This window comes from Chlorocebus sabaeus, chromosome 10, assembly GCF_047675955.1.
Source record: "Chlorocebus sabaeus isolate Y175 chromosome 10, mChlSab1.0.hap1, whole genome shotgun sequence".
Taxonomy (NCBI): domain Eukaryota; kingdom Metazoa; phylum Chordata; class Mammalia; order Primates; family Cercopithecidae; genus Chlorocebus; species Chlorocebus sabaeus.
In genome coordinates this window covers 44,736,749-44,758,946 of record NC_132913.1, presented here as the reverse complement: position 1 = coordinate 44,758,946, position 22,198 = coordinate 44,736,749, and the positions used below count along the sequence as shown (strand labels likewise).

The 22,198-nt window shown below is 35.7% G+C and overlaps 1 protein-coding gene across 2 annotated transcripts in view; it reads left to right on the top strand.

Annotated features, from left to right (window-relative positions):
• Nucleotides 1-15,531, top strand: part of ACVR1C (activin A receptor type 1C) — a 97,177-nt gene extending 81,646 nt beyond the window's left edge. For both annotated transcript variants that reach the window (XM_007965020.3, XM_007965022.3), the window contains exons 8-9: nt 994-1,124; nt 11,582-15,531. In XM_007965020.3, the coding sequence (XP_007963211.1) occupies nt 994-1,124; nt 11,582-11,707 (257 nt within the window). In that variant the 3' untranslated portion in view covers nt 11,708-15,531. The remainder of the gene's footprint in view (nt 1-993; nt 1,125-11,581) is intronic.
• Nucleotides 15,532-22,198: the final 6,667 nt, after the last annotated feature.

The window sequence follows — 22,198 nt, the reverse complement described above, 5'->3', positions numbered from 1 at the left end:
TACTGTACCTTGTTTAGTCAGTAGTTTTGAGGACTGATTAGTTAAAACCTGTAAAGGCATTAGGGCAATTCATGGCAAATAGCAAGATTTCAAACATGTTAATAATTTTTTGTAAAAATTTCATATTGATATTAGTCTAGAGTTGCTTTTAGATTTTGTCCTTAACTTTTCTTCAACTATAAAAATAGTAATTTAGCAGACGTGAATTATAGTTAGTTGTCTAGTATTATAGCATGTCTCACATATTTTAACTTAAAAGCATTGCAGTTAATTAAAAAGATTTTATAAGGGATTTCTTGGAATTTAAGTAGTATTCTAATAATTAAGGTCATCTTTGTCTTTGTCTTTGAGACTCTTTAAATATTAACCTTCATGTTGAACGGTCTATCTTCAACTATCTTTGGCTTCTTCTCCAGAACATTCTCAGGTTCAGTAGTTCTGAAGTCTAAATGTAAGAAACCCAATGTTAAAAAGATTGCCTAAAAGTTTTCAAAGAGAGAAAGCTGTTTTGTTTTGGAAAAGTTATCTGATGGGAAAATATATGCATTTCATTCACAAAGCAATGAAGCTGTGCTACAAATTTCATAATCAAAAGAAAGGCATTACTTTTATATTGTATAATGGCATTTTAATTGAATAAAAATTTACATAATTTTAATTATAGAAAAATATAAAATTTATTTTATATAATTATAAAATAGAAATTTTATGTATTAAATAATTATAAAATTATTTTATTTATTATAATTTTATATAATCTTATATACATTTTACAGTTATGAAAAAATTTATAATATAACTTTTTATAACTTTATTCAACTGGGTGATTTAAATTTATATCTTGATTTTATAGTGACACATTATTTTAATAGACTTGGCTTTCCAGTTCCCTGGGGTGTCACTTGTGCCTAGAAAACTTAATTGGTATTATTTGAAATAGACATCTTTGTTTGTTATTTGCACATGGAAATTTATTACGCAAATTTCTTACAGGAATTGTTGAGGAGTACCAATTGCCTTATTATGACATGGTGCCTTCAGATCCCTCGATAGAGGAAATGAGAAAGGTTGTTTGTGACCAGAAGTTTCGACCAAGTATCCCAAACCAGTGGCAAAGTTGTGAAGTAAGGCTATGTTTTTGTCTATATTTTTCTTATTATATTTTTGAGGTGAGTATCAGGGAGAATTTTCAGAGACCGTATAGTTTTTCCTTTTTAATGTAAGCATCCAATTCATTCCATATATGTAGACATGTCTTTTTTTTTTTTTTTTTTTTTAATTTATTTATTATTATTAAACTTCAAGTTGTAGGGTACATGTGCACAACGTGCAGGTTTGCTACATATGTATACTTGTGCCATGTTGGTGTGCTGCACCCATCAACTCGTCATTTACATCAGGTATAACTCCCAATACAATCCCTCCCCCCTCCCCCCTCCCCATGATAGGCCCCGGTGTGTGATGTTCCCCTTCCCGAGTCCAAGTGATCTCATTGTTCAGTTCCCACCTACGAGTGAGAACATGCGGTGTTTGGTTTTCTGTTCTTGTGATAGTTTGCTAAGAATGATGGTTTCCAGCTACATCCATGTCCCTACAAAGGACACAAACTCATCCTTTTTTATGGCTGCATAGTATTCCATGGTGTATATGTGCCACATTTTCTTAATCCAATCTGTCACTGATGGACATTTGGGTTGATTCCAAGTCTTTGCTATTGTGAATAGTGCTGCAATAAACATACGTGTGCATGTGTCCTTATAGCAGCATAATTTATAATCCTTTGGGTATATACCCAGTAATGGGATGGCTGGGTCATATGGTACATCTAGTTCTAGATCCTTGAGGAATCGCCATACTGTTTTCCATAATGGTTGAACTAGTTTACAATCCCACCAACAGTGTAAAAGTGTTCCTATTTCTCCACATCCTCTCCAGCACCTGTTGTTTCCTGACTTTTGAATGATTGCCATTCTAACTGGTGTGAGATGGTATCTCATTGTGGTTTTGATTTGCATTTCTCTGATGGCCAGTGATGATGAGCATTTTTTCATGTGTCTGTTGGCTGTATGAATGTCTTCTTTTGAGAAATGTCTGTTCATATCCTTTGCCCACTTTTGGATGGGGTTGTTTGTTTTTTTCTTGTAAATTTGTTTGAGTTCTTTGTAGGTTCTGGATATTAGCCCTTTGTCAGATGAGTAGATTGCAAAAATTTTCTCCCATTCTGTAGGTTGCCTGCTCACTCTGATGGTAGTTTCTTTTGCTGTGCAGAAGCTCTTTAGTTTGATGAGATCCCATTTGTCAATTTTGGCTTTTGCTGCCGTTGCTTTTGGTGTTTTAGACATGAAGTCTTTGCCCATGCCTATGTCCTGAATGGTACTACCTAGGTTTTCCTCTAGGATTTTTATGGTATTAGGTCTAACATTTAAGTCTCTAATCCATCTTGAATTAATTTTCGTATAAGGAGTAAGGAAAGGATCCAGTTTCAGCTTTCTACTTATGGCTAGCCAGTTTTCCCAGCACCATTTATTAAATAGGGAATCCTTTCCCCATTTCTTGTTTCTCTCAGGTTTGTCAAAGATCAGATGGCTGTAGATGTGTGGTATTATTTCTGAGGACTCTGTTCTGTTCCATTGGTCTATATCTCTGTTTTGGTACCAGTACCATGCTGTTTTGGTTACTGTAGCCTTGTAGTATAGTTTGAAGTCAGGTAGCGTGATGCCTCCAGCTTTGTTCTTTTGACTTAGGATTGTCTTGGAGATGCGGGCTCTTTTTTGGTTCCATATGAACTTTAAAGCAGTTTTTTCCAATTCTGTGAAGAAGCTCATTGGTAGCTTGATGGGGATGGCATTGAATCTATAAATTACCTTGGGCAGTATGGCCATTTTCACGATATTGATTCTTCCTATCCATGAGCATGGTATGTTCTTCCATTTGTTTGTGTCCTCTTTGATTTCACTGAGCAGTGGTTTGTAGTTCTCCTTGAAGAGGTCCTTTACATCCCTTGTAAGTTGGATTCCTAGGTATTTTATTCTCTTTGAAGCAATTGTGAATGGAAGTTCATTCCTGATTTGGCTCTCTGTTTGACTGTCACTGGTGTATAAGAATGCTTGTGATTTTTGCACATTAATTTTGTATCCTGAGACTTTGCTGAAGTTGCTGATCAGCTTAAGGAGATTTTGGGCTGAGACAATGGGGTTTTCTAAATATACAATCATGTCATCTGCAAACAGGGACAATTTGACTTCTTCTTTTCCTAACTGAATCCCCTTGATTTCTTTCTCTTGCCTGATTGCCCTAGCCAGAACTTCCAACACTATGTTGAATAGGAGTGGTGAGAGAGGGCATCCCTGTCTTGTGCCAGTTTTCAAAGGGAATTTTTCCAGTTTTTGCCCATTCAGTATGATATTGGCTGTGGGTTTGTCATAAATAGCTCTTATTATTTTGAGGTACGTTCCATCAATACCGAATTTATTGAGCGTTTTTAGCATGAAGGGCTGTTGAATTTTGTCAAAAGCCTTTTCTGCATCTATTGAGATAATGATGTGGTTCTTGTCTTTGGTTCTGTTTATATGCTGGATTATGTTTATTGATTTGCGAATGTTGAACTAGCTTTGCATCCCAGGGATGAAGCCCACTTGATCATGGTGGATAAGCTTTTTGATGTGCTGCTGAATCCGGTTTGCCAGTATTTTATTGAGGATTTTTGCATCGATGTTCATCAGGGATATTGGTCTAAAATTCTCTTTTTTTGTTGTGTCTCTGCCAGGCTTTGGTATCAGGATGATGTTGGCCTCATAAAATGAGTTAGGGAAGATTCCCTCTTTTTCTATTGATTGGAATAGTTTCAGAAGGAATGGTACCAGCTCCTCCTTGTACCTCTGGTAGAATTCAGCTGTGAATCCATCTGGTCCTGGACTTTTTTTGGTTGGTAGGCTATTAATTATTGCCTCAATTTCAGAGCCTACTATTGGTCTATTCAGGGATTCAACTTCTTCCTGGTTTAGTCTTGGAAGAGTGTAAGTGTCCAGGAAATTATCCATTTCTTCTAGATTTTCCAGTTTATTTGCGTAGAGGTGTTTATAGTATTCTCTGATGGTAGTTTGTATTTCTGTGGGGTCGGTGGTGATATCCCCTTTATCATTTTTAATTGCGTTGATTTGATTCTTCTCTCTTTTCTTCTTTATTAGTCTTGCTAGTGGTCTGTCAATTTTGTTGATCTTTTCAAAAAACCAACTCCTGGATTCATTGATTTTTTGGAGGGTTTTTTGTGTCTCTATCTCCTTCAGTTGTGCTCTGATCTTAGTTATTTCTTGCCTTCTGCTAGCTTTCGAATGTGTTTGCTCTTGCTTCTCTAGTTCTTTTAATTGCGATGTTAGAGTGTCAATTTTAGATCTTTCCTGCTTTCTCTTGTGGGCATTTAGTGCTATAAATTTCCCTCTACACACTGCTTTAAATGTGTCCCAGAGATTCTGGTATGTTGTATCTTTGTTCTCATTGGTTTCAAAGAACATCTTTATTTCTGCCTTCATTTCATTATGTACCCAGTAGTCATTCAGGAGCAGGTTGTTCAGTTTCCATGTAGTTGAGCGGTTTTGATTGAGTTTCTTAGTCCTGAGTTCTAGTTTGATTGCACTGTGGTCTGAGAGACAGTTTGTTATAATTTCTGTTCTTGTACATTTGCTGAGGAGTGCTTTACTTCCAATTACGTGGTCAATTTTGGAGTAAGTACGATGTGGTGCTGAGAAGAATGTATATTCTGTTGATTTGGGGTGGAGAGTTCTGTAGATGTCTATTAGGTCTGCTTGCTGCAGAGATGAGTTCAATTCCTGGATATCCTTGTTAACTTTCTGTCTCGTTCATCTGTCTAATGTTGACAGTGGAGTGTTGAAGTCTCCCATTATTATTGTATGGGAGTCTAAGTCTCTTTGTAAGTCTCTAAGGACTTGCTTTATGAATCTGGGTGCTCCTGTATTGGGTGCATATATATTTAGGATAGTTAGCTCTTCCTGTTGAATTGATCCCTTTACCATTATGTAATGTCCTTCTTTGTCTCTTTTGATCTTTGATGGTTTAAAGTCTGTTTTATCAGAGACTAGTATTGCAACCCCTGCTTTTTTGTGTTCTCCATTTGCTTGGTAAATCTTCCTCCATCCCTTTATTTTGAGCCTATGTATGTCTCTGCGTGTGAGATGGGTCTCCTGAATACAGCAGACTGATGGGTCTTGACTCTTTATCCAGTTTGCCAGTCTGTGTCTTTTAATTGGAGCATTTAGTCCATTTACATTTAAGGTTAAGATTGTTATGTGTGAACTTGATCCTGCCATTATGATATTAACTGGTTATTTTGCTCGTTAGTTGATGCAGTTTCTTCCTAGCCTTGATGGTCTTTACATTTTGGCATGTTTTTGCAATGGCTGGTACCGGTTGTTCCTTTCCATGTTTAGTGCTTCCTTCAGGGTCTCTTGTAAGGCAGGCCTAGTGGTGACAAAATCTCTAAGCATTTGCTTATCTGTAAAGGATTTTATTTCTCCTTCACTTATGAAACTTAGTTTGGCTGGATATAAAATTCTGGGTTTAAAATTCTTTTCTTTAAGAATGTTGAATATTGGCCCCCACTCTCTTCTGGCTTGAAGAGTTTCTGCCGAGAGATCTGCTGTTAGTCTGATGGGCTTCCCTTTGTGGGTAACCCGACCTTTCTCTCTGGCTGCCCTTAAGATTTTTTCCTTCATTTCAACTTTGGTGAATCTGGCAATTATGTGTCTTGGAGTTGCTCTTCTCGAGGAGTATCTTTGTGGCGTTCTCTGTATTTCCTGGATTTGAATGTTGGCCTGCCCTACTAGGTTGGGGAAGTTCTCCTGGATGATATCCTGAAGAGTGTTTTCCAACTTGGTTCCGTTTTCCCCCTCACTTTCAGGCACCCCAATCAGACGTAGATTTGGTCTTTTTACATAATCCCATACTTCTTGCAGGCTTTGTTCATTTCTTTTTCTTCTTTTTTCTTTTGTTTTCTCTTCTCGCTTCATTTCATTCATTTGATCCTCCATCGCTGACATTCTTTCTTCCAGTTGATCGAGACGGTTACTGAAGCTTGTGCATTTGTCACGTATTTCTCGTGCCATGGTTTTCGTCTCTTTCATTTCGTTTGTGAGCTTCTCTGCATTAATTACTCTAGCCATCAATTCTTCCACTTTTTTTTCAAGATTTTTAGTTTCTTTGCGCTGGGTACGTAATTCCTCCTTTAGCTCTGAGAAATTTGATGGACTGAAGCCTTCTTCTCTCATCTCGTCGAAGTCATTCTCCGTCCAGCTTTGATCCGTTGCTGGCGATGAGCTGCGCTCCTTTGCCGGGGGAGATGCGCTCTTATTTTTTGAATTTCCAGCTTTTCTGCCCTGCTTTTTCCCCATCTTTGTGGTTTTATCTGCCTCTGGTCTTTGATGATGGTGATGTACTGATGGGGTTTTGGTGTAGGTGTCCTTCCTGTTTGATAGCTTTCCTTCTAACAGTCAGGATCCTCAGCTGTAGGTTGTAGCTGTAGGAGATTGCTTGAGGTCCACTCCAGACCCTGTTTGCCTGGGTATCAGCAGCAGAGGCTGCAGAAGATAGAATATTTCTGAACAGCGAGTGTACCTGTCTGATTCTTGCTTTGGAATCTTCCTCTCAGGGGTGTACTCCACCCTGTGAGGTGTGGGGTGTCAGACTGCCCCTAGTGGGGGATGTCTCCCAGTTAGGCTACTCAGGGGTCAGGGACCCACTTGAGCAGGGAGTCTGTCCCTTCTCAGATCTCAACCTCCGTGTTGGGAGATCCACTGCTCTCTTCAAAGCTGTCAGACAGAGTCGTTTGCGTCTGCAGAGCTGCTGCGTTTGTTATTATTTACTGTGCCCTGTCCCCAGAGGTGGAGTCTACAGAGACAGGTAGGTTTCCTTGAGCTGCTGTGAGCTCCACCCAGTTCGAGCTTCCCAGCAGCTTTGTTTACCTACTTAAGCCTCAGCAATGGCGGGCGCCCCTCCCCCAGCCTCGCTGCTGCCTTGCCGGTAGATCACAGACTGCTGTGCTAGCAATGAGGGAGGCTCCGTGGGTGTGGGACACTCCCGGCCAGGTGTGGGATATGATCTCCTGGTGTGCCTGTCTGCTTAAAGCGCAGTATTGGGGTGGGAGTTACCCGATTTTCCAGGTGTTGTGTGTCTCAGTTCCCCTGGCTAGGAAAAGGGATTCCCTTCCCCCTTGCGCTTTCCAGGTGAGGCAATGCCTCGCCCTGCTTCAGCTCTTGCTGGTCGGGCTGCAGCAGCTGACCAGCACCGATCGTCTGGCACTCCCCAGTGAGATGAACCCAGTACCTCAGTTGAAAATGCAGAAATCGCTGGTCTTCTGTGTCGCTCGCGCTGGGAGTTGGAGACTGGAGCTGTTCCTATTCGGCCATCTTGCTCCGCCCCCCGACATGTCTTTTTATAAGTCTTCAGAAGAGTTTTTTTTTCCCTTTAGTGCTATGCATGCATAATGCTAGGTTATGTGACAGTAACAAATCTTGAAATCTCAGTGACTTTTCACTTTATTTCTTGCTTACAGAAACTGCTCTGCAGGTTAGGCAACTCCCCATGGCACCTGTTCTCACTGCAGTGACTCAGTAATCACTCTGATTTTGATCCTTGGACACGTAGTTTCCAGATCTCTAGGTCAGGTGAAGAGAGGAGCTGGAGGATCACACACTGGCTCTTTAATGCTTTGGCATCAGGTGACACACATCTCTTCCACTCATGGCTCAGACCAGAATCACATAGTCCCCCCAAACTGCAGTGGGGCTAGGAACTGCAGGGAACACAGGTAGACTCAGTGGACAGTTAATGTCTCTGCCACACAGAATATTACAATCCAATCATCTTTATATTCAATAAGTTATACCTCATCTCTAACCTGCTGAAGTTTGAACTTATTCTCTCATTAGAAAAGCTCCCTCACATCAGAGACCATTGTTATTTATCTCATCATCTCCAGCAAACCAGTACTTAACTGTAATGTACTAGACAAACAGTAAATGGTTATTGCAATACTTGTTATGCCTTATGTGAAGATAGAGATTTTTTTCTAGCTCTTACAAGGAAAAAGAGTAGAAGGTGGGAAAAAGAGTCTAAACCATCTAACTAGTTTCAGAACCATTCTGATACTTTAATGTCTCTCATTTCAGTTATCGCTGTCTATTTTTTGCCATATTTTAATGTAATGAATGAGGTCTTTTTTAGGTGATGTCTTTTAGTCTGGTTTTGTTTTAGGGAACATTTTCTATAGTTGCCTTTTTGTCTCATTTTTCTGTTCCTTCATGTTTCTCAACCCTTTTCTAATTTAATCATGTTTCTCAACCCTTTTTCTAATTTCTAATTTAAAACACAAGATTTGTGTTTTGTTAGTTTTATATTTTGTGTAGATATCTTACCTACATACTTGAGAAGCAAATTTTGAAGCATTTATAATTCAATTGAAATTAAATTTAAAATTTTCTAATAATTTATGTACATGAAACAATATAAACATATAGTGTTTAAAGTATAATAGAATGAAAACTAGTGAATCCACTACCAGGTTTGAAAAATAGAACGTTTTCAATACCTTTGAAGATTCCTTACCCCTCTGAGAGGTTAGTATTATAATCAATTATTTCTTTACTATTTTCTTGCTTTGCTTTAGAATTTTACTATATGTATATTTTTTCAGAATATATACATATATCCAGAATAACAATATGTTGTTTACTTTTGCATATTTGTGAAACTTATGTGATTGAAACTTACTGTAGATATTATTTTCAAAATGTTTTCACTCTCCATTATATATGTGTAGCTATAATCTGTCCATTTTCATTGCTGTGTAGTATTCCATATAATAGAAGCATATACTATATCTGTGAGGTGATGATATAGCATTCTGCTTTAGTTTTTTAATGCAATGACTTACATTTATAGATTTTCCAGTGTTAAACCAAATATACATTCTTGGAATAGACCCAACATAGTCATTTTAGTGTGATCAATTTTGTACATTCCTGATATATGCAATTTTTGTCCAGTACTTTTGTTTCTGTCTTGTTTTATGTCAATCTCATGTAATAGATATTGGCCTCTTTTTATGCCATCATTATTTAGACTTATTCACATGTTTACCATTTTCTTTGCTTAGCATTTCTTCTTACCTCTCAAATCATTTTCTGACTTCCTGACATGAATCCTTTAAAAGTATTTTATTTTGTTTTTTTAGAGAAGGCCTAGTGGTTGTAAGATTTTTCAGTTTGGGGTTATCCAAAATGTCTTTATTTTGTCCTCAATCTTGAACAAATAGTTTGTCTAACCGTAGAAATTTAGGTTGACAGTTATTTTCTCTAAACACCTTAAAGTTATTATCCCACTATTACCTACTTTCCAGTTAGCTATTGAGAAGTCAGCAATAATCAATCAATAAATTTTTGGTTAATTTAGCTTTTCGTTATGACTACTTTAAAGAACTCTGTCTTCAGCATTCTGCAGTTTCTCTATGATGTCTTCAGTATAGATATCTCTTGGTTAATCTTGCTTGGAATATTTGGACTATCTTATTCTAGTGGTTTGTGACTTTCCTCAGTTCTGGAAAATTCGGAGTCATATTTCTTCAAATAGTTTTTTCTCTGATTGTTTCTATTACTCAGTTTTGGAGAACTCATTAGATGCATGTTAGACCCTTCATTATAATTTGCTTTTTTAATTCACTCATATTTTCTATATTTGTGTCATTATGGTATGTATCTCTCAAGATTTATTTTTCAGTTCTTTAATTCTGCCTTCAGATATGTCTAATTTGCTATTTAACTCATCCACTGAGTTTTCTACTTTATTTATTTATTTTTTTGAGACAGAATCTTGCTCTGTCGCCCAGGCTGGAGTACAGTGGCATGATCTCAGCTTACTGCTACCTCCGCCTCCCGAGTTCAAATGATTCTCCTCCCTCAGCCTCTGGAGTAGCTGGCATTACAGGCACGTGCCACCACATTGGCCAGGCTGGTCTCGAACTCATGACTTCAGGTGATCCACCCGCCTCAGCCTCTCAAAGAGTTGGGATTACAGGCGTGAGCCACCACACCTGGCCAATTGTTATATTTTTGATATCAAGATGTTTTATTGGTACTTTTTCACGTTTTAAAATATTGTCATTTTTTACTCATATTTTGTATTTCTCTTTCCTTTTAAAAACATATTTTATGTACTTATATCATTTAGTTCTAGCATCTAATGTTTTTATGGGCCAAAACTACTATTTACAACGGACTCTTGCTTATGGTACCTTTTTTCCTCATGTGTTTGTGAATTTTCATTATGAGCTGAGGTTTACTGCAATGTTTAAAGGCATGGGCTTGATTGTTCTTTTCTTCACCAACAGCCAAGACTTAGGCAACTTCCCTTAGAGGGTTTCAGGGAAGTAGTCATCCTTAAATTGAGGGCTTTCTAAGCATCTTTTTTTTTTTTTTGAGACAGAGTCTTGCACTGTCACCCAGGCTAGAGTGCAGTGGTGTGATCATGGCGCACTGCAGCCTTGAATTTCCGGGCCCAAGCAATCCTCTCACCTCAGCCTCCTGCATAGCTGGGACCACCACACCTGGCTAAGTTTTTAAATTTTTTTGTAGAGAGAGGGTCTCCCTGTGTTACCCAGGTTGGTCTTGAACTCCTGGGCTTAAGCAATTCTCTCACCTCAGCCTACCAAAGTGCTGGAATTACAGGCATGAGACACTGCCTGGCTGGCATCTTGATCTGAAACTTTCTGTGTGCTGTGGGCTGTACTGTCTATTACATGCGATCCACCAGTTCTGAAGTTCTAGACCATGAGAGTAGCAGATACCCCTACAGCAGCCACTTGCTTCAGCAGTTTCCTTTATTTCTCTGGTTTCATGCATTTTCATTGTTTTCCCCTCTTAGTATTTATCTTATCTCTTTGCTAGTTCATTTTTAAAGTCCAGAATTTCTGATATTTATACTTGGAACATAATTTTTATTGTAGTATAATTTACATTTGGTAAAACTCACAAATCTTATACAGATTGATGAATTTTTTTCATATGTCTACATTTGTGTACTCATCACCAACATCAAGATACAGGGAATTTCCAAGCCTTCCCATATCCCTTGATGTTTTTCATGTCCCATATTCCCAGAAATCAGTGGATTGAGACATTTTTTAGTTAGTCTCTACAAGGTTAATATTTGAGTTTTGATATCATTTTTGAAGGAGTTTGACCCTAATCTTCTTCTCATATTGTTTTACATTTACTATTTCTTCATCAAAGCTTAGTTAGCATCAGTGGAAGATACAGTGGTGCATGCCTGTGTCCCAGCTACTTGGAAGATTAAGCAGGAGTATCGCTTGAGCACAAGAGTTTGAGGCTGTAGTGTGCTATGCTTGCACCTGTGAATAGCCATTGCACTCCAGCCTGGGGAACATAGCAAGACCCCATCTCTTAAAAAATAATAAAGAAACTTGGCATCAATTCCTGGGTTTATGGCTTTACTTCTTTTGTGCTCTGTTTTATGTGAGTAGCTAAAGTCTTTGATATTTTTTTGTCTCTTAAAGGCACTCCGAGTCATGGGGAGAATAATGCGTGAGTGTTGGTATGCCAACGGAGCGGCCCGCCTAACTGCTCTTCGTATTAAGAAGACTATATCTCAACTTTGTGTCAAAGAAGACTGCAAAGCCTAATGATGATAATTATGTTAAAAAGAAATCTCTCACAGCTTTCTTTTCCATTTTCCCCTTTATGTGAACGTTTTTGCCATTTTTTTTGTTCTACCTCAAAGATAAGACAGTACAGTATTTAAGTGCCCATAAGGCCGCATGAAAAGATAACTCTAAAGTTAAGCATGGGCAGGAGTTGACTTCATCCAATCTCTCTGTTATGTTTAATTTTATTTTGAAAGCAACACCTCCACTCATCTTTTTATTTAATAAGAAAGAAATATATTACAAAAGTATAAAATAAGCTCTATAAAAATGATATAGTCATTAAGTTTTTATTTTACTTGAACCAAGAGCACATGAATGAACAGGAAAAGATGTTAAAACTTTTTTTTTTTTTTCCTGAGACGAAAACATATTAATTAAACATGCGAACTAGACCATGCTATCTTAAATAGAAATTTAGGTCATGCAATCTATGTTTCCCCATTTTTAAGTTAGCAGGACTTTTTAAAAATAAATATTGCTCTAAATTTTAATATATCAAACATGTGAAAGTGGAGCTGCTCAGTGGAAGATGTAAGTGAGATCGGTGTCCCATGTGCTTGGTCTCCCCTTCTGCTGTTCTCCTTCATAATCCACTACTGCAGCAGTCGCTGAGCCACTAAACTTGTTCCTTTCCTTTGCAAAAGACATACCTGATATCCTGAGACACTGAGAAATGTCCCAAAGTCACACAGCTAATGGCAGAACTGGCACTAGGTCCACATCTTGTGATAATGAGCACTGTAGAGTCAGCTAGCTTCCTACTTTTCCTTGAATAGTGCTTTTCTCCCTATGCAATATCTTTTATTATGATATTTGTGGTTTAGTCATGCAGAAGGCAAATTGAGTTATTTTGCAGAATCATGATGGACCTGCATGAAATCTCAGAACCATATCTGTTGACATTTTTTTCTTATAGAAATATCATGGTTATCCCATTCGTTAATGAGTATTAATGTTTTCTGAACACTTCCAAAGATTAATCAAACATAAATATTCATTGTCTGAAAATATCTTTAAGATACAATTCAGAGGTCCCTATTTCCTTTGTACATACACACTTAGAAAGAAAAGACAGAAGAGGAAGAGGAAAGAAGGAAATATTTTGAGAATATATTGAGAAGAATTAAGAAAACCCTTCAATGAAGTGTAACAACCAAACCCTACAGAGGGTATGAGAAACAGCAAATACATATTCCTCTACCCTTTCACAATGAGTGAGTGAGTACAGAAGAATGCTCATGATAGTTCCGCCTTCATTCTACTTTCTGTGGACACAGAGTAATGAATATTTAATGGGACATTAAATATGCCCTTCAAATCTATAATGCTATTTTGGTAAAGGAAATTTAACATGATGTCTTTTATTCTCCTAAAACATCTTTTGTCAAACTCCATTCCATAGAACTTTCTTCTGCTGAGATGATCCAAGACTAAAGTGTTCTTTGATATTGCTTAGAAAGTGATAGTACATGTTAGCATATAATGTATTTTGAAGAGTGAAATAAATGCTATTGATAATGGTAAAACCAAAAAACAAACAAAAAAACCAAAACTAATAACAGTAAAGAAATGCTACTTGAATTTTTTTTAAACTGGATTGCTCAGATTACTTGATCGTGGTGGAACCCTTTTATTAAGAGGAGGAGAAACTTTTTACTATCCCATATTTAACTGTTCTATAAAGCAAAGCACAGCTTGGGTAATAGTGTTCTGAAGGATATACTTCTGTATTTTCTCATAGAATACAATTTAGTGATTATGCTTCATTTCACTATGAAAATATGTTACTGAATATATCTTCATTTTACTGAGCTGAAATAAGGAAGGCAAAACACTGACAGCTATGGAATTTGCGTGTACTTCCATGCTTGTTAATGCTCTCATCCACTTATTAAATAATCATAGAGTACCCATATCTTGCTTGCCACAATATCGGGTACAAGAGGGAATACAAAGATAGATAGGTCCTGCCCTCAGGGATTTTAAAGTCTAATTTGGGAATGTGAATAGGGATGTGAGTGTGTGGGGGAAGAAAATAAATTGACAGATAAAATATGAAGTGGGATGTCTTGAGTTCTGCATGACAGTGGGTTTCTAGGATAGGTCTGAAAATCGCTTTCATTTGCAGCGCATTTAGAAAGTAGCTTTATTTGGATATTACAGACAATCTAAATATATCATCAGTTTTTAAAAGTGCCTATGTGAAGTGATTTTTAAAAAGAGCCTATGTGAAGGGGTAATCTTGCTTATGCTTGTTACTAATTTCTCATAGATTGTTGTTCTGCATATATAAGAATGAAATTATTTATTTACTATAGTTGTACGTGCCTCAAATAAACAAGAATGATATTTCCTGTTTTATTTACTTATGTTGGGTAAATATGCTTATTGAATTTTTAAGAGAGGATTTTTTAACATCTCCATTCTTCTTGTCATTATGTTTTGTAGCTTATTTGAGGGTGTCTAAATATAATTTCATATTTTATTGGTTCAACTTTCACTCTGAAGAAATCCGTATGTTAGTACATTTTGAGGTATTTTTCTTGTTCTTGTGTTGGTTAACTATGACTCCTAGCTGAGTAGTCTTATATTTCAATTACAAAACACATTTTTAAAGAAAGGGAATAGAGCAGCAAAAATGGTGAGGAAAATGTTAAAAGTTGTAATATTTCCTTTACTCTTAACAGGATTATATATAGAATATGCTCACTTACAAAAATAGGATGATGAAGTTTAGAGCATAAGGCAGGCTTCTTGTATATACTTATGCTGTCAAATGTTATATTGTTTTTAATGGAGTCCCTTTGTGTAATATTTATTTCTTTTAAATTTTGTTATAAGCAAAAAAAAAAAAAAAAAATTCTTCTTAGGTTAGGTTCAGAGTATCAGTGTTCTTTACTCCTTACAGATATTTTGGCTTTGGGGTATAATACAAGACTTGGGAAAACGCTATTATGAATTTTCAGTACTGTATAAAGTGGTGATGGGATTTAAATGCAGCATCACTTTCTGAAAATAAGAGAAACATTATTTGTTGTCAGTATTTCAGCATGAACTTGTTGCCTTGTAAATTTTGCCTTTAAGTTTGTAATTGGTACAGATTCTGTTGTATGCTTTCTTCTATGTCTAAAATATTTGGCATGTCACATCTAGAATTCTTAATTTATGTTCTGACTTGAGAGTTAAGTGAAACATGACTGTCGTGCACTATTTTAGGCATAGCACTTGCTTTTCATCTTTATACTTTCAATTAACTTTGCATTTTAAATTTCCATGATTGTATGAAAATAGTAACCTGGTTGCAGTATCTGAAAAAATTAAAATTAGCTTTTATTTAAAAATGAAAATCTACAATAGATTCATTAGGTTAGAAGTTCCACAGTAATTTATTATTTTATTACAGCTACTATTGTAGAATTATTAATAAAATAAAACACAACTACTTCTATTTTCCTGGAATTTTGCCACCATGTGACTCATTGGGGCAGAGAAAACTCAGGGTTATCTTTGAGTCTGCGCAAAAGTACCAGGGAACGGAACCTGCTTAGCAAATCATCTGAAAACAGGGAGTTGATGTTTGCTATTATACAAAGTTTGAGTAAACAACTTAAAATTGCTTGTTAGGGCATAGTCTTTGATTGAAATAAGTATGAGAGTGTATTTGGCTAAATAAATGTATTTAAAATATAGAAATTTTATTTCCCACTGGAAAATTAAGAAAATAACAGTACCAAATGAATAAAAGCTGGCAGTTGATGTCTTCAATAATCATTCCTTTAAATAAATTCACAAACACATCATTACAAGCTACTTAGGAATGTTTAGTATTGGTATCTTAAAATGGCACCATTGTGGTTTTCGAAGATATTTTAAACATCTTTTGTGAAACATACCATTTCTGTTTGACAATGCTTAGTTCTAGCTCTGTGTGCTAATACCTACATGGAGTTTTTCTGCTATTTTAGTGAAAACAGTAATTGTTTTATCTTGAGAGCTGCTTCTAAATAACAAGTCAATTGGAATATAAGTTTTTAAAAAACGTTAATATTAAGTAGAATTTTTATAATATGGGCATTTTTCAAAACATTTTAATGAAAATATATAGATATTTGACTTTCTTTTTTCCATCTAGCCTTGCTTTATATTTCATTATTTTTCTCACTTTTTTCCTTAATATTCCCTATCTTTCAACATTATCATTAGTTTCTAATTAAAAAAAGTAACTATTATTTAACTTAACCATCTGGAATTTAGCCTTCTAATGAAAGAGAATCCCTTAGTACTCTCAGAGATTATATAACTTGATTCCAGTTTTGTTTAGATGACGAGACCAAGGATCAGAGATTAAATGACTACTAGTTATTAGCAGAACTCTCATGAAAGCCAGGTGGTGACACCCAGCACTGTTCCTTGCCATATCCCCAACTTTTACTGGTTAAAAATTAATTTGCACGCATCTAAACCTACCTTGAATGCACACTAACGTAATGTGCCATTCAATGATGATGATAAAATCCCACTTCTTGTGTTTCTAATAAAATAATTTACTCACTCAGGGTGGGGTCACTGAGAAAAACTAAACTAGGCAAAGAGATTTGTAGAATGGTTGTCAAGCTAAGTAGGCAACCACTGGGGTGCTGATAAAATTAATGGATAAAATTTAGGGACAGTGAGAGTACAGAATTTCTTAGTGCCAGTAATAATTAGAGAAGCTTCCTGACATCCCCCACCCTTTCTGTAAGGATTCTTCTTTCTCTTTGTACTTTGGAATGGGGGTGAAAGGTGATTTAATAGCTGAATTTGGGACTATGTCCAGTGGTATATTATCTGACTTTTCTCTCTTTCTCTTTTTTTTCCCCCATCAGTTTCTCATTAGTTTGTCTTTGGCATCCATCTTCTTTTAGTGCATTAAAAAATGTTTGGCAGATCTCATCAATCCCAAGTCACTCTATAATTCCTGTAATTATTTAGTTATCTTTTAATCTGTCCAAACTGCTACACAATGAACTTCTTAACAAGATTTTAAGTTCCCCACTGATGTATAAGAGGTTTCACCTCGTAACTTCTCCAGTAATCCTTCATTTGGCACTATAGAGTATTTGTTAATGGCAGAGATGATTTTTTTTTTCCAAAACCTAAAAAGACTAGCTGTTAATGGTATTCTAGCTTTTAGCTAACATATAAAGAATGTCTACTTTTGCTTTAATGCTAAATCCCACTTGAGAAATAGTGACTGGGAAAGACAATTTGAAATATATGCCCCATAATGTGCTTGCTCAGTTTATTTCTGCTGTTCCATACCATTGCTTTGTTTTGCTTTTGACATCTCTTAAAACTAAGCCATTATGCTATTAGTTTGGAATATAATAATACAGCAAAATTAGGTAACAATCTCTATTTTAAAATTCCCCTAACAATAATAGAACTGCCAGCATACTTTTCTCTTTCAGTTGTAGGTGAATACATTTGAGAGAAGAGCTCTATTTCATCCTAGATTTCAATATTTTCAGATGTGACTGTATTTCCTGATCATTGGTCCAGGTTATCCTAAAAGAAATTTTTCTCTCCAGACCTAACAGTTTTAACTGCAAGAGTTTACTGTGGGTTACATTAATCTAAATTTTAATAGGGCCACTGAGAATCTGAGTGCTTTAGGGGATTACCCTTATACCCACTGCCATCACATCCAGTCGGGCCTGCTGTGCTCTATACAAATCTTCCCAGCTGAGGGGCAGATGGGGGCTAAAATCCAACTGCAATTGGCTCCCAGACATAATTTTATATTTTACAGAAAAGCATCTTATTGGCTTATATATGTTTAAAGAATGGTCTGGCTTATACATCTTCAGAAAATGAGAATTAAAAAGCCAAAATAATTCTTGACGTCTGCAAATTGAACATAGAACTTAGAAGAAATAATACTTTATCTTTTCATCCTGGCATTCCTGAGAGAAAAGAAATTGTATGTTTATCGTGTTGGTTTAATTTTTCAACCCAGACAATCTGCAGCAAGGCACATGGACCCTAATTTTGACATCTTACACACAGTTTTCATTCTATGCATGGAGCTAATTACTGACTTTGCCTGTAAAGAGAGGATTGTGTGCCTAAATTTTGTCTAGGAAATGCAAGCATAGAATGAAATTTACTAATATTTCTATTTCTTCCATAGGCTAAATAATAGCAACTATTTTTGAAGACCCAGCCCTTTTTTTCCTCTTTATACAAAATAAGAGTATCTGAGCCAAAATATTAAATTCTAGTTCATTTCTGCAATGACTAGTGTCATGCTCATGTACTCTTCTAATTCTAGACTGGAGAAGATTATTCAAACTTGATCTGTGTTTCAGGTTTTTAAATGTCCTAAAAACAGAAAATTAGATTCAGATCTCAAAAAAGGAATTTTGGATTGACTTTCAAAGTACTAATACTAATTATACTTTTCTTTTGGTAGCGTGACTCTTCTTATACCTAAGAACATATTACAAATGTCAAAACCATTGCAGTTTGACATTGCAAAACATGCCTTGAACTCTTGAACTACTGTGAAAAGAATCACCGTTGTAAAGACTTTTTGTAAGCTAGCTGATACTCTTAAGTATGTAAAAAGATTGTCTTTCAGCCGACAGGCCCAAAGGAATGTATATAAGGAAGGAATATGAAAAAAAAATTAGGTTTTAAAATAAGAATTGGGCAATAAACTGTATCAAAAATATGTAGATGGATTTTAGTAGTTGTAATTTAAATGTTGAAGGTGAAGAGAATTTCAAATTCCAAAGACAAGTGAATGATATTCAGATGTTTCATTAATTTCTAGTCTGTGAAAATATGCATTTTATAGTAATATGTATAGACTTATTTTATTTAGAAATAGTAGTGTTTTAGAATTTATTAAAAACTCAGTGATAGCCTTTATACCAAAATGTTTAACTTTACCAACAGCAAGTCATAAAAGTATTTATTTTAAAGCTTTTTAATATTATCACGTAACTTTCATCTGTCTTCAGATGTAAATAATTATCTGCCTAAATGTTATATTTTTATGTATGCATTTTCTGAAAATGTATTGTTTTGTAAAGTGGGAAAGATAATAAATCAAGCACTTGCACTTGTTTCTGTGAAGCATATAGAACTCTATTTTAAATAAAGGAAGATGTGTCGTAGTTTGGTTTCTATATAATTATGTTGGATTATTTTTAAATTGTGTTTTATTTGTATGCAGTGTATGCAGAGGGTGTTGGAGACTTAAAAGCTGGCTCCAATGGGCACTGGAATTTTACTTCCTTCGTTCCTTTCAACCAAGGAGTTACAGAATTCCAGAATTTCAGAACTGGAAGGGATACTTCTTCAATAGCCATTTCTCTACATGGCACTTAGGACAATAGATTTTGTTTCTTTTTTTTCTACCAAGCAACTGGTTTTTTGCACTTTTTAAACATTTACTAAATGACTACTGGGTTGACCTGCTCTCAAACCTAAAATAGCTCCCATTACACTTAAAATCACAAGCATGTGGTCTACAAGCCTTTTCAGGACACGGAACCAAACAACTGCTCTACCTTCATTTCCAGTGTCCCCACATTCATCCCCAACTGTTCTCCAGACCCTGGCTTCATGCTGTTCCCTGAACTTGCCAAACACATGCCTGTCCCAGGGCTTTGCTCCTGCTGTTTGGTCTTCCTGGAATGTTAAAGGTCTCTGTAAGAATGCCATCACAGCAAATTAACCTTTCTTGCTACCCTTTCAAAAGAAGCACACTTTGTCATTCACTACCCATTTCCCCTGTGTAATTTTTTCTTTACAGCATTTAGCATTAATCGGCATTCAATTATATATCTGCTAGTATGTATGATCAAAATGACTAAATCCTTGAGCACTGGAATTAGGGAATTAGGGGTCATTTCACTTAGGTTTGAAGATATAGTTTTAAAATATTAAGAGTAATGTATTGTTTGGGACAGTAAAAAAATACTCCATGAAACTCATTATTCACACCCCAATATCTGCAATAAACCTTCAGATTGGGTTTCTTACCCGATCAAGAATAGTTCAGCTTGATTTCTAATTCATGATGGCTGTTTCAGAATGACATTATGAGAAGATTAGTTGTTTGGTTTATATTCTGAACCCTGCAAAGTTGATGTTTTCTGAGACTTAGGATAAGAGAGGTACAACACTGAATTGGTTTTACTTTTGGTATAGATTCTTAACTTCTTTTGCTTATCTATTTTTTTTCCATTTTGGGGGGAGTTTTGATAAGTGTCCTGAATATTTTGCATTAAGTCAGTGCTAACCAGCTTCACCAGCCAAATATTATTGGTTAGCAATCATTAAGTCAGGTTCTCAACTGCTTCATTATTAGCTGCTGCTTGGAGTTGCAGAGAAAGGCAAAATATTTATATCATATCAATGTAGATTGTGAAACCTATGCATGAAATAAAACGAATGCTTTAGTTTCAGTGGCATTAGCCGTAGCGTTTTCTTCCCTCAGTTGTAATTCTGCAATTTCAGCATCTTAATTTTAAAACATTAATATGTGCAAACTTTGGTGAATGTTCACATTGATGCAATAGTTTACCTACAGTGTGAACATAAACTTGGATAGTTACTTTTTGCCTCGGGATAAATTCCTGGAGATTAGGGGATTACTGAATTCAGGCTGTTTTATGAGGTGTTCTGGAAGTGATTTTCAAGAAATGCTCTGTGACTTTTAGAAGAAATATACGTATTTTGGTAGAGAGTTATTAAAACATTGATTTGAATAGTTTCTTTAAAATTATTTATTAGAAATATTTTCCCACAGAGTGCGATTTTTTGTTTGTCTTTTTAATGATGTATGTAACAAAATTGTAATTACAATCACTTTTATATTTAAAGGAGGTTAATATTCTTTTTTCCTTCAAATATTAGTTAACAAATCCTTATCAAACGTTGCTGCTAAGTGTATAGTATCTTAGCAGTCATTTATGTGTTAAGAAAACACTAAGTTCTTGCACTCAAGAAGATAATCTATTTAGGAAGATGATGCACATGGAAAGCTATCTAATGTTAGAAGATAGTGATATAAGAGAGGTTGTAAGAAAGAAAATTATTAAGGCCTAGTGTGGGTACAAATATTAAATGTGAATGGAGACATAGAAATCAGATATTGATTCTGTTGAAATAGTCAAGAAAATTGACATGTTGAGGCTTGTGGGATGGGAAAGATTCGTTTAAGTAGAATACAAGGAAGAGGTTGTCCCTGGTTGGAAACGTGTCTAAAACAAGGGCTGATGCTCATGGCAGTGAGTAACCTACAGAGCTGGGATTGAGGGATTCTGTAAGGATTAGATTACAGCATTAACTTGATCCTGTCATTGAGGGAAAAAGGTTTTTAAGCAGCAGTGATACGTGAAGTTGGCATTTAATAAAAGCAGTAAAAGAATTACCCTCTTAAGAGATTTATCAAAGTAACCAGAAGATTCCAACATACCCTTTCTTTCCTAACGATAAATATTTAGAGATAGTACGCAGGTGAAGAATTTCAAGACGAGCTATACAAGCGGTGTGATGTGAGTGTTTTTATGTGGTATATTTTCCCTACTTTTTAATGTATCTTAAATGCAAAACAAAATATTGTCATAAGGAAGACAAAAAAGAAATGACATTTAATCTTTAATCATTTAGTTTTATTACAATCATGACACAAAGAATTTTAAAAAATACATACACAGAAAGAAACAATCATTTATAAAGGTCTACCTTGTAATTCCATCTTTGCACAAAGAAATTTCTAGGTGCCACTACACTGTGTGCATTAAATTTCAAACATAATCAAATCAGGTTTAGAAATACTAATGGTGTTTCATAGAAGAATCCTTGCTTCAGCAACTTAGGAAATTACACTTGATTTTCTTTTGAGTGTTATTCAATTGTGCTTGAAATTGTTCATTTGAACCCTTCTAAACAACAAGCAGGTGGTTAACTGTGGGCACTGTTTAACATTTACACAAAAAATTCCAAGCACAATGCACTTTTGCTCTGTGAATGTCGACTGGCTTTCCCTTCTTTCTCATAGCCTGTCCTTCCCTGGCCATTAGATTTGACCTTGCTACATCCCTGAAAAGAGAACTGGCTGAAATGTAGCTACTTGCTAGGGAGCATTAGACTATTTTTATAGTCCTGCAGCTAAAGCTTTTAATGTGGCAACTGCTGGTTACTGAAGCAGTTTAAGAAAAAGGAACTGCTGAGTTTGCCTTTTATTTTTAAATGGAGAAACACAAGGTGACAATCACATAAGATATAAGTGAAGCGGAACAGGGGAAATACAGCCTAGGATTTTTGTATAGAGCAAAAGCAAGAATTTGCAAAACACATTTCAATTCTATACTGCAATCTGGCTCTTTACTTTTATATAATATATGAACTAGTTCATAAAATGCACTTTTCTCTATGTCAGCTTTTCCTTTATCAGAAATACATGGGTGA